The 13,762-nt window shown below is 29.7% G+C and overlaps 1 protein-coding gene across 3 annotated transcripts in view; it reads right to left on the bottom strand.

Moving 5' to 3' along the window:
• The window catches only part of LOC149543243 (putative CoA ligase CCL7), a 149,542-nt gene that overhangs the window by 70,138 nt on the left and 65,642 nt on the right, over positions 1-13,762 (bottom strand). For all 3 annotated transcript variants that reach the window (XM_089798090.1, XM_089798088.1, XM_089798091.1), the window contains exon 3: positions 10,417-10,562. In XM_089798090.1, coding sequence (XP_089654216.1) covers positions 10,417-10,562 — 146 coding nt within the window. The remainder of the gene's footprint in view (positions 1-10,416; positions 10,563-13,762) is intronic.

Below are 13,762 nucleotides of genomic sequence, written 5' to 3'. Positions count from 1 at the left end.
TTAATTCATATAAATATCCTTTTCTCTAACCAATCGATTTTTCTTTCTTAATTGAGGAGTTTTTAGCCCGGGTTATGACTTTACCATCCATGAATGTAATATTATGTCCATCATCTTCAAGTGCCATAACCGAGATTATATTCCTTTTTATTCCTGGCACATAGAGTACTCCTTTGAGAAGTAGAGAATTACCTGATTTTAGTTTCAAGGTGTAATTTCCAATTCCTTTAACAAAATGTGCTAAATTATCACTAATTGTGACTTCACCATTAACTTTTTCTCACATAGAGTCTAGTGCTTCTTTGTATCCTATAATATGTCGAGAAGGTCCATTATCAATCACCCATGCTTTACTTGAGACTTCATTTGATAGTGTAGAATATAATATGTGATTCTCAGGATCATAGTTATCTTCTTCCCTAGCGATGTTGTATAGTTCACTTGTTGTTTAGAATTCTTAGAGAAATAAGATCTATAGTGTCCAAACTTTTCACATCTGAAGCATTTTACTTTGGATAGATCTTTCTTAGGTTTCTCATTCTTTTGATTACCCTTTTCTTCTTGAAATGCTTCTTCTTGCCTTTATATGAATTTGTATTAAGAACATGAAGTTCTTCATCTTCCCTTTACAATTTTTCTCCTTTCTTTAGTTTTCTAGATTCTTCCTGAAGACAATCTCCCTTAAGTTTATTGAATTTAGGAAAATTATCTCTAGCACTTACTCATTGTGCAAATATTTCCTATGAATCTAGTAATCCATCTAGAGCCATCAGTGTTATTTTTTTGTCATTAATGATGGTTCCTATACTTGCAAGTTGATCTCTTAGGCTAGCAACCCTTAGGAAGTAAGAATTCATCAATTCTCCCTTCTTTATTTGTATGTGATTTAGTTGCATTTTTAGTGTGAGAATTGTAGTTACATTGGTAACCTCATATGCATTTATTAGTGCATTCATCATAGAAAATGTTGTTTGATGGTTTATTATCACAGGTCAATGATTTTGACTCAAAATCACATAGTTAAATCCTAATAGCAATATCACAATTTGAGTTGCTGTGGAAATTATCACCTACTTAGCAATTGATGAGCTTAAGGGGCTTTCTAGTGAATGGTTCATAAGGAAAAATACTTGGTAGTTAAGCATGCTTAGGTTGGAGTAGTACTAGGATGGGTAACCTCCTGAGAAGTCCTGGTGCTTCACCCCTGTGAGGATCACCTAGATCCAATGAGTGATAAGTGAACATTCCATTTATTCTCATGAGAATGGATTAATGTTGAATCACTACTCATGAAACATGGGTCAATGAGTTTGACTCAAAATCACATAGTTAAATCCTGATAGCAATATCACAATAACTAACTAGTTGATGTTTAATCCTTAACAAATGGTCATTACTAAGTGTAGTGCTTGCCCTTAGGTCGCATTTTTTTTTATTATCATTATTGAACTCTTTTAGGGCTAGTTTTATGTTGATGGTTAGTAACATTGTTTTGAGATTATCAGATATTGTGCTATGGATTCAGTTGATGTGTGATGAGATTACTTAGACTCTACATTTCATGTATGCATGATGATTATTACATTATTTTCAGTTATTGATTAGTTAGATGGTTTATTATCACATGTGTTTTCTTATGGATACTTACCCCATACTTGCATGTGTATGGTGTGTGTGTTTGTTCTCTTATTGGATGGCATTTCTGATGTGGTTAAGGAAGGGAGTCGTAGTCACCTACTAGTCAGGATCTACACGATACACCACTTCCTGCCATTGCCTATTTAGCTTAGCATTTATATATATTGTATGTACATGCATGGTTTTTTATGCAAGTTACAGGTACCAGGTATCAACTTTCTTGAATTGCCAGGATGAGCGTGCCCTATCGCATTATCTCAATGGTAAGAGAGAGGAGATAAATTCTCAAGTCCAAATCCCAACCCTTTAAGCCATTTGTCTTAATTGAAAATTAGGACAAGTATATGAGTTGAGTACCCTCCGAATGCATCAGATGAAGTAATTCATGATATTAACCCTTTTGGTTTGATTTTGTATGTGATGAGTTTTTTGTATTTTACTTTATGAGTCTTCGGTGTATTTTCTATTAATTAAGCCTAATTAAAAGATTTAATTAATGGTTTAATTTAATGGAATATATATATACATACATTATATATACATATATATATATGTTTATGTTGTAGTGCTTAATAAAACTCTGTGTGTATATATATGTATGTATGTATATATATATATACATGTATATATACATGTATATATATATACATGTATATATATATACATGTATATATATATATACATATATATACATACATACATGTATACATGTATATATACATATATATACATATATACATATATACATACATACATATATATATATATAATGTATATATGTATATTTATTGAAAAGTTGAATATTAAAAAGCGCAATGAAGAAATTGTTTACAAAAAAAATTGAATCGTATAGTACAAAAACATTTTATAAAATCCACATTGAGAAAATGTTTAAAAAAAATATTTGATAATATATATATATGGGAGGGCAGGGATACTCCCCACCCCACCCCTTTTTATTCATGCCGGTGGTAGGTCTTTGGCGTAGTTGTACCTGTGACTGCTGTTGGAGGGCTGACTGTGGCCATAGCCAATCGCACGGCTTAACGTGAAGTGGCAGCGACATATAAAAAGCCTGCGCTGTATTTCAATTCGTAGGGGGGGCAGTACATATGATATGTATGCAATACAATTATTAAAAGTATTTCGATTTGCAATTTTATGAAGTTATATATATATATATATATATATGTATGTGTGTATGTATGTATGTATGTATGTACATACATACATACATATATATATATATATATATATGTATGTATGTATGTACATACATACATACATACATACACACATACATATATATATATATATATATATATATATATATATATATATATATATGTATGTGTGTATGTATGTATGTATGTATGTACATACATACATACATACATATATATATGTATGTATGTATGTATGTATATATATGTATGTATGTATGTATGTATGTATGTATGTATGTATGTATGTATGTATATATATATATTTATTAATTGATTTTAATATTTGTGATTTCATAAAGGTTTATGTTGATAATTGTTAAATATAAAATATCGATTTAATAATAATTTGTCAATTATTGTTAATCGAAAAGAGATATTGAATTATTAATTTGAATATTAAGGGATTTGAAAATGGTTGACTTTTAATATTAATTTTATTTAATGTATATTGAATATTATTTAATATATATTAATAATTAAGAGATGATAATTTATAATGATGATTATTATAATGATGTAAACTAAGAGACTTAAAATGATATTGGATTAAGATTTAATTGAGAAGGAGTCATTGTTATATTATAACATTGCTACGATTTGAATTATTATGTTACGAATTATTAAATAAGTTATTGATGTACCTTAATTGTGCTAAGAGTTAGTAAATGTTAACTAATGAAGTTTATGTAAGGTTTCTCTAGATTGATTAATAATAGTTTTGATGAATTTATTATTTATTAATATTTGTTGGGTCTAACAAATTATTAATAAATAATAGTATAAATGGTTTAAATAGTTATCAATTAATCCAATTTAAAGTTAGTCTAGTGGAGATTAATTAATGATTGAAGTTTTGTAAAAGATATTAATCAATTTGGATTGGTTAATAATTGGAGAGGAATAATTAATTAATTTATCAATCAATATACATAGGAGGAATTTATTAATATTTGGTATTGGGGATTTATTATAACTTGTTATTATTAAAGTATTAATTTGAACATTGATGGAATGAAACATATTTGACTCTTAATGTATGAAATTATCACCAGTTGATAATCATGTAGTTATTGACATAGCTACTAGTTAATTTAATCGTAGAATTAATTAAATTCAATTGATATTTAAGATTATACAATGCGGTTAAAAATGATATGATTCTTAGTAACACGAGTTTTAGAGAAACTATGAACTGTCTACTTGAATGTTGATAAGTCTTATTTTGAATAATGGGAGATGTCTTTTGGAAATAAATGTTAATTGAATTGGCATTGGAAAGGGTTGACTTGGGGATTAAACGAAGAATTCTATACACTTGAAGTATACTTGCAAACAGAAACTGAAACCTTCACACTTAATTCAACAATGTAAGTTTAGCAAGCCAAAACATGTGTTGCATTGTATTTTCTCTATGCTATCTATTTTGGGTTTTTTTTGGGTTGACTAGTGTTGATCAGTTATAGGATGTCTACCAGAGGCTCGGGGGTTATGATTGTGATGTCATGATGATGTCTTTGATCACGATTCTTTCTAAACCCAACCATGGTAATGTGATGGTATGCTCTATAAGATGTTTGTATTTACTGATTGTTATTGCTCATCAGTCTTCTTGAGTGAAGCTGAGTTATGTGTATCTGAGACACTTGACTTAACCATTTTTGAGTCATTGATCAGTTGTCCTTGGATTACTTTCCAGTCGCCATGATGGGACTGAAGTGTTGATTTATTTCTTGATGATGCCATGTTGTGACATGTTTTGACTCAACCATTTTGGAGTCTTCGATCAGTATGATTTTGAGATATATTTTGGTTATTGAGAACCAATGGATACTTTTGATTATCAGTGATACCTTCAGTTGCCAATAGAGAACTGTTGTGGTCATGATTATTAATGGATGCTTTTTAGTTGCTCATGGAGATTTGATGTTCTTATTGTGAATTATATTTTGGTATTTCTTTCTAGTCGCTTGTATAGGACTAGGGTGATTTTGTGATTTATGATTCCATGAGCTTAGGGTAGGTTATCTACTTGTAGTGACGGGAAGTGGCTTGCAATGGGGGCCGGGGCACTAAGTGGCTACTAGGGTAACTCATTATAAGTTTTATTAATAAGTGAAAATATTTACACTAAATGGGGATTAAATGAACCTAACAAGATAGTTGTTTGTTCTCGCCCGTGCCTTGAGTGCTTGTACATACTAGGATGGGAGTAGAGAGAACGCTTGGTTGCGACCTTGTATTTTGTAGTATGCCTTGTCTATATGAGAGGATACTAGTGGCCACACAGGGATTAGTAGGGGGCCGAGGTCTATTGAGAGACTGCCAAGGTAACTCTAGCATGATCTATGCGATGACACTTTCCCACTTGCATAGTAGGTTTCCTACATGTCTTTGTGTGGCTCTGGGATTAGATGTCATTTTGTGATTGGAACCTTTGAGTTAGTATACTTTTAGGATTCCTAGACTTAGAGAGTTATTGTGTTATGTGATTTGATAGCCTGTTTGGGATTTGAGATTATCTCCTCAGCATGGTGGGAGTGGACCATTTAGGTTCCACGCAATCAGGTGGTAGTGTTTTTCCACTCTTATCATTTGAGATCCATCCAAGACACCGTGGCTGATGTATTCTTTGTGGCATCTATCTTCATTTTGATCGTGGATTATGATGGTGGACATGTATCCTTATATTGATGATTTTCATATATTAGATGTTGTTATCTTATGCTTTACTTTGCATGTTAGATTACTTTCTGCTTATGATGTAGTATGATTTAGGAGTGACATTCCTACTATGTTAATATCGATGATCTCTTCAGTGACTTGGGATGTTACGCACAGAGGGATGGCTAGGATCCACGATGGTCTAATGATGCTATTAATGATTGGGAGGAATCATGCACTTAGTTAATTATGGTTATGATGATGTATCATGTATGATATGTGATTTCATTTATGTTATTGCATCATGGATTAATATTGGATGATGATGTACCTTATTTACATGGATGTTTATTCTTTCAAGCCTTTCGTACCCTATGTCATGTATAGTGGATGGTTGAGCTAAACTAAAATGTAATTACAAAAAGGATACTTGTATATTGTTTAAGAATGTTTTAATTTTCATTATTATTTTTATGTGGATGTAGTACTTGATGGTATTGTTAATAGCTAGTTTAGATGTAATTCAATGTTAAGGGATCCATGAAGAATGTAACCTGTTATGTATGTTATGTTTACTTTCAGTTGGATATTGTTAATGCTTCCATTACTATGTATAGGGATTGTAAATGGTTTTACTTTCATGTATTAAAAAAACAAAAATGCTACCAAACTTAGTGAAATTTTAGATTAATTCTTTGGATCCCTTGGTGGGGCATTACACCAAGGATTATCGATTCATGCTTTAAAAAAAGGTAAAGTATTAAAGGCCTACATAATGGTATTCTATGAGTAGAGAATAATGTGTGATCTACACAGTCGGGCCAATTTGAATATCAAAGTCAGAGTTTCAATAGATCAGTTGTAGATTGCTTGATGTAGCCTAGTCTAGTAGTGTCTCTCATTATCCCTTATCATCTAAATTGTTCATCCAATTTCCTTATGCTTTCCTCTGATATTTTCAACCTTTTATTGATTTTTCTCTCTAATGTTAGCTCACTTTTCAATTTTTCATTCTCAGTTCTCAACTAAACAATTTATTCCATCTTCTTGCAAGCTTGTGGTTTGCACCAAGTAGCTGATTTACCATATCATAGTGATTCTAGGTCATTTTTATGATTTCTTCATCCTTTGCATTTATCCTTGCACTGTTTTATCTCTTATCTTCCTCAATCGTTCTTTTATCATCCTCAACATGTGTCTTTTATTCTAAGACTTCACACATCCTTGTAGATTGCACTTTTTTCTATCTCTTCAATGATTTCATCTTCTTAGTTATGTTTTGATTATTCTCCATTAGATTTTATATTGAAGCTTAAGATACATTAGACATGTTTCCATTAGATAATTCCTCTATGACCTCTTCTTCATATGTTGTGTCATTCATTTGATGTGCAAGTTCCTTCCTTCTATTTAGTGATTTATTTAGCTTCTTTTTCATTTCATTGATTAGATTAAGGGTCATTCTTAGTTCTGACTTTTGATTCTTGATAATCTTATTAAGCCTACACCTTTCCATATTTTGGATCTTTTCTCTGAGGTGGTAGAAACCCTTATCAAGAGAACTACCTCTAATACCAATTGTTGGAATATTTAGGAAAGGCATGATGTTGAAAGGAGGGGGGGGATGAATCAGTATCCTCAAAAACCTTTTACACTTATTCAAATATGTTTTTTTCCTTTTGGCATGTCTACTTGGTAGACATGCACATTTATACATTTGCTACTTGAAATGTAAGTAAATAAAACTAATCTACTACATCACAGGCATGGAAACATAAACCATAACAACATAACACATGGCACACAGATTTTGGTCATGCAAAAACCCTTGGTTAGAAGGAAAACTATGGCGAGGATAATGCCCACAACTCCATCACTACTGTAGTAAGAGGTTGCCTTATTAGGGCTACAATGTTTATCACTTTTCGTAACTTACTCTATTATGAGTAATACAAAAAGATCTATAAGGATCTATTTTTTTCAAGGATTTTACATCACAATAAAAAGTGAGAAACCAGTTAAGAGATTTACAACAAGACTGTTATGTCTACCCTATAAAATGATTTTGTTTGCTACAATGGTGAGAAAGTAGTAGTGAACTTGATCTGATTATATGAAACTTACTTTTCTTTCTAGATCTCTCTTTTGCTCAATCCCTTTATCACCTCCAGTGGTTGCTATACTAAATCCTTCCCTTTGGCTTCTTGGTGCTCTACTATGTAGTATATTTACCTCGCCATTCTTCTAGCATATCCCTTCACCAACATTACTTCAACAATAGAAGCTCCATCAACAACTTTAAATTGTTCCTTTTAGGTCCTTAAATATAAATATCTTTCCCCTTATGATCCATAACCTAATTAGGGTTGATAGAAACTTCTATAATATTTAATTTATCTAAATTAATGATCTAGAATCATCCTTATCATCTTATCAATCTTCTTTTATTTCATTGGTAATCATTCTACCTTGGGATCATCATTAGTGAAGTCTCTCTTCTTAATTAATATTACCAAATACTCTTATAGATCCATGCAAATGTATTTTCCCACTTGATGGACTCAAAATACATAGAATTATGTACCATATCAAAATTTTAGATACTTCTTATGTAGCTTGGTAAATACTATATCCATGATTGGTAGATATGTTATCATTTGTTACCCTCCAGACTTAGTTAAGCTTATTTGGCTCGATTAATTCTTTTCTTGGTGTCCACATAATTGATTCGTGTATATAATGCGCAATTGTAACTATTCCATATAAGCTTATGCTTTACCTTAGCTTGGTTAATACTATTGCTTAGTAACAATATTCAATGACAAATATCTTGTGTTCTCCTCAATTGACTTTTTTTACTAATGACATCAACAAATGTGTGTAGGAGTAACAAAAAGTACATAGTTGAATCTTGAAAGTATATCACAATGAATGTCCTTCTATGAAAGTTAAAAATAAGAATATTTCAAGGCATAATGTGTTTTACTATTGGTTCAATAATGTGCTCATGTTTAATTTATTATTTTTATTATTGCATGTGATGGCTTGTAATATTGATTTAAGGCCTATTCGATTGTGTGCCATGAATTTAAATTTTATCCACAAGTATTAAGTCACTTATAACATGTTATTGGTTTCAATCAAGTTTTTTTTAGTCATATTGATTTTGGAAGCTTGTCGTCTTGCTAAATCTATTGAGGTTTGAATATTAATTAGTGACAACTATCCTTCCTATTTATTATTAAATGGAGAAATTTTTAAATCATATGAAAGATGCATAGTAAAATACTCCGTGCACATAAGATGATCATAAATTGAATATTAAATTATTTTAAATTTAAATCATCTTAGAAATAGACACTTTTCTAAGAAAAACATGTAGAGTATAAGTTAATCATAGTTTTCTCTGACACGTTGGATTTAGAATTTGAAACTTCAAATATAGCCAAGGAGGAAGATGAACTTGTTGAGCCATTTATTAAACTTGTTTTTCTTACCTTATAACTACATAAATGTCTTTGCTCATTTTTATTATTTATTTTATAATTTACTTATAATTTTAATAATTAAAAATATCGATAAATAAGATAAGGGATAAGAAGAAATCATGGAACCACTAATTCCAAATAATATATTTAACAAATTGAGCACTACATATTAAACGATTTACCTCACAAATTGCATGGGACTCCTAAGTGATTAAATTAAAAGAAGACCTAAATTTTCTCAACATATGTAGTGAAGATTAGGTGTCTCCACAAGAAAATTACTTCCAACATGTATGGAAATTTCAAATTGTCTAGAGCTATATAGAGTTAAATTATCAAGTTCATTGATCCCAGCTTCCAAACTTTACTCAATCAAGTCCAAGTCTAAGCTCCTCAAGAATCCATCCTTGATATGACATATATGGAAAGTGGATATACCTATGGAATCCTAATGTAGTAGATCGATCTCAACTCACAAAAAACTTAATAAATTCATAAAAAAACCCAATATAGATTCAAACTCTAAATTGTTCATTACTGAAAACTCATTCTGCATGGATCTCTAACTCCATTAAATAACAACTAACTCCAAAAAGAGAAAAACAAGAAATTTCCAAATTTGGTAGATTTCAACAACTAGAAAAATATGCCATTTTTGGTAACTTCTAAAAAGCCTCCAAAAACAATTTGAAGTTTCCTATATCTACCCTTTAAACCATAAAGGTGAATTGCCAACTAATCTCCAAAATTTAGAAAGAAATTTTAAAGTTATTACAAAGCAGAAAAATAAAAAAAACACCTAAGATATTTTAAAATTGCAATTCAGAGGTCAAGATGGAATTTTGGATCTTTAAAAATAAATTGAAATGAACCCAACAAAGCTAGTTGAGTTAGAATCCACCTCAACTATGGATTTTGATAAAAACCCAGAAAAATCTAAGAAAATCCAAATTTGAGTCAAAAGTTACGACTCTCCAAACTGCCTGCATCAAATCCCTAAGTCAAGCAAAATGTGGGCTCAACAAAATGCAATAGATTTAATTTCAATTTGATTTTAACATCTTAATTAAATTAAAAAATTATTATCAATTTTTAACTTAGAAAAGCTTATCAAGATTTGTATGAAAATTAACTAAGTAAATCAACAAAAAAAACTTGGCAAAAAAATATTCCATAGATTTAAAAAATAATTAATTAAAAAAATATTGGGTAGATATTAAACCTATGATTCAAAACAGATAGATGAGTGAAAATTAGTTATATAAGCTCATTCTTTATTTGATACTAAAATCTATAGTTATTATTTAATGAGCATGCTAAAATTTCGAATTAAGTGTTAAATGTCTTTTATTTTTTCAACTCCAAGATGATTAAAAAAAAAAAAATGTAGAAATTATATTTACCTGGAACCCTTTGCACTTGATTAGTTCCTTAATACGATCAATGATAAATAAGTTTCCATTCTCGTCAAAGTAGCCTAAATCTCCTGTGTGCAACCAACCATCTTTGTCCATTGAATATTTAGTTGCATTCAGGTCATTGAAGTATCCTATAGGTTGTCAAAAAATTTATTAGTTACTTATTTAATGGTTATAGACAATTCTAAATCTCAAACTAGACAAAGCCAAGCTTTAAGAAAACATAAACATTTATATGATAAATTGGTGTAGATATATGAATATTTGAGGCAAAGTAAGTGTAAAAGTATATAGAAAGTGTATGAATATTAATTATGAGGCGATGTTGAAGAAAATGTGCCTATATCTATTTAATTTCATTAAGGTGAAATCATCAAAATTTTACTTTTACTACTTTGCTAAGGTCATGTGCACATATTCCAAGTTATTATAGTTTACAATCAATAGATTTTATGGGAAATTTTGGATGACTAGTGATGCTCTGGACTCATAGAATATTTATTCAAGAAGAATGAGATAGATGATGCTATTGAAAAAAAATAAAATTTCTAATGGTGTTTCATTTATGTTGTGCAAACTCATTATTATAAGGAATTTTTGGAAAACTAATAAGAGTAGAACCATCATATGCTCCATTAGTGGGAGACTAAACTAAAGACAACAATGTTACATAAATAAATATTCCAAGATTATTATTTTAATAGATAAAATGAAAGAATCTTGAGTCACACATGGATGCAACATAATCGGGAATGGATGGTTTTTTATTTTTATTTTGATACCTAAACACCCATAGGAGGAGGTTGGACCACAAAATATATTACAAATAGTCATAGATGTATCTCATGCACATGCAAATATAAAATGTTAGTTGAGAGTCCTACAAACATATTTGGTGGAATCCTTCAATAAATGCCATAAGCATTGTACTTAAAGATGTGTAAACAATTGTTTTGATAAACAATATTGTTAGTGATGATAGAGATGCTCATATGTTGACCTAAACCACCATAATTCACATTCACTCTACAAAAATTTCTCCAAAAAGGAACTCCTCATATCTATATAGAGACTATATATGCATCATACTTCATCCTCTTAGAGATGACACTTGAGCAATACATGACATTATAATTAATTTTTATGACAATAGAATGCAATCAATGACCTAAGCTCAAAAACTTATAGGAGAAAAGGGTGATATAGTGAAGAGTAATGATATTAAGGTGATGTTTAATATATTTGATCATTTATATAGTATTAAGAGTGGTTATATATGAATATTGTTGAACATCTAGCATACTCAAGGGGAGTGGGATGAATTGGTATACTCTTTAAATTATTAAAGCCTCTAGATAACCATCCAAATAACATAATTAATGTAAGGAAATAAATAAAAATGAGTAGAAATGTACAAAACATAACACTAGTATTTTTATCTAGGGAACCCAAAATGGGAAAAATCTTGAAGAGGATTAAATTTCAATATCTTATAACTAGTTACAAAATATTAAAATGGTGTATACTATTGGAGGGCTAACTACTAAGATAAGGATACTGTAAAAAATAAGGACTCACTATCCATAATACAAAATTGAATTGTTATAATTGCATCTTAGATGTAAATGGGGTATAATTTAATTGAAGTATAATATACAAATTTTATACAATTCATATAATTACTATAAAAAATACTAACAATTTTTTATATTCAATTATCACATCAATATTATTAAATTGCAATAATCTAAGAGCATGCAAGATATATACAAATATATTCATAAAATATGCGAGTCCAACACACACAATGTCTCAAAAAAGAGTCTTCTCAAAAATATTTTAACATATTATGTCAAAATTACTTCACACATGTTGTTTAGTTTATTGAAAAAAAACATGGTTGATATCTACTTGAACTTGAGTTTAAATGTAACATTCAATTCATAACCAAACCTCAAGATGGTATCCCAAAATTTGATTGTCTAATGAAAGGTGGACCATATGATCAGATCTTCTCTAAAACAAGAGAAATAAGGAATGCCCAAAAACATATTTCAAACCAATAATTAATCATTCTATAGAAATATCATCTAAAATCTTGAATCTAAATACTAACTTGAGATATAAATCTAATCCCCAAGTTATAGATTGAAATCACTACCAACTATGGAGGAGTGTGGACCGAAACATAAATATAGTGTCAAAAATGTCATAGCTCATGTTGCTAGGAAAAATGGTTACATTAGTGATAAAATTCCAATAATACCCCCCTTTTATTGATGACAACATGTACAAAATTATTACCATTACGTTTTCTTGAAATATATTGTATATGGTCTTATATCTTCACATACCCTTATCCCTCACTATACCTTTAAGTCTCCCCCTTTGGCATTAATGGAAAAGACTACGAAAAGCCAACAATTTGTAAGTTAGTCAAAAATTTAAAGGGATTCTCCTCCTAAGAAAAAATTTAAATATTTCTGTGTAAGTGATAAAACTATGTAATTATGAAAAAGTTGACAACTGGAGACAAATAGCCCTTATTGCTTTTGCACATGGGATATCCATGTATCCTTGTTTCTATCCCAAGCCAATATAATTTATTTGAGAAAAGCATTATGGATGTCCAATATCTTGAATTTGTATTTTCCTACTTTTATTGAAGTGGTAGACAAATTTGACAAGATAATTTGGTGTACCTTAAGAAGGGAATAAGACACTAAAGACCCATTTTTTTGATCAAATATATAAGATTTCAAAGTATAATAATTATGTTGTCTCTTTTTTGTTGGAGTTCAAATTACTTCTTCTTTTACTCCTCAATGCTAGACCTAGTGCAACCAAACAAGTCTCATTTTGGGTCAAAGTTGTGATGGACTACATTGATCTTAGACCCAATAGTTTAATTTTTGCATTATGTTTTTAGAAGCCCCATTCAATTAAAAATTGAAGTAATATAAAGCATTAGCTTCCTTGAAAAAATATTTACATCTACATATTAGTTTAAGAAACCTTTTTATGTGCGGTAGAACATATTTTTTATAGCTCAGATAGCTTATTTTCTCTTTCCTTCTAAAACTTAATTTTCACAATATCTTTAAGCCTAGAAGAATAAGATTTGAAAGATTGCATTAATGATATGAAAATTTTCAACATATTATATGGAAGGAACAATTAAGTTCCCCGGTATAACACTATAAAAAATCAACAATTTATTAAAATATTTAGTTAATTTTACACTAACTTAATTCAATATTTCCTTCTAGATGCATGAAATGCATCACCTAACTAGAGTTTATACACAAGGTTCATCTAGATCAAGTTGACT

This window comes from Cupressus sempervirens, chromosome 8, assembly GCF_028749045.1.
Source record: "Cupressus sempervirens isolate cs-2001-9-10 chromosome 8, ASM2874904v1, whole genome shotgun sequence".
Classification (NCBI taxonomy): Eukaryota; Viridiplantae; Streptophyta; class Pinopsida; order Cupressales; family Cupressaceae; genus Cupressus; species Cupressus sempervirens.
Note: the sequence above shows the minus strand (reverse complement) of the source record. Positions and strands in the feature narration are given on the sequence as shown.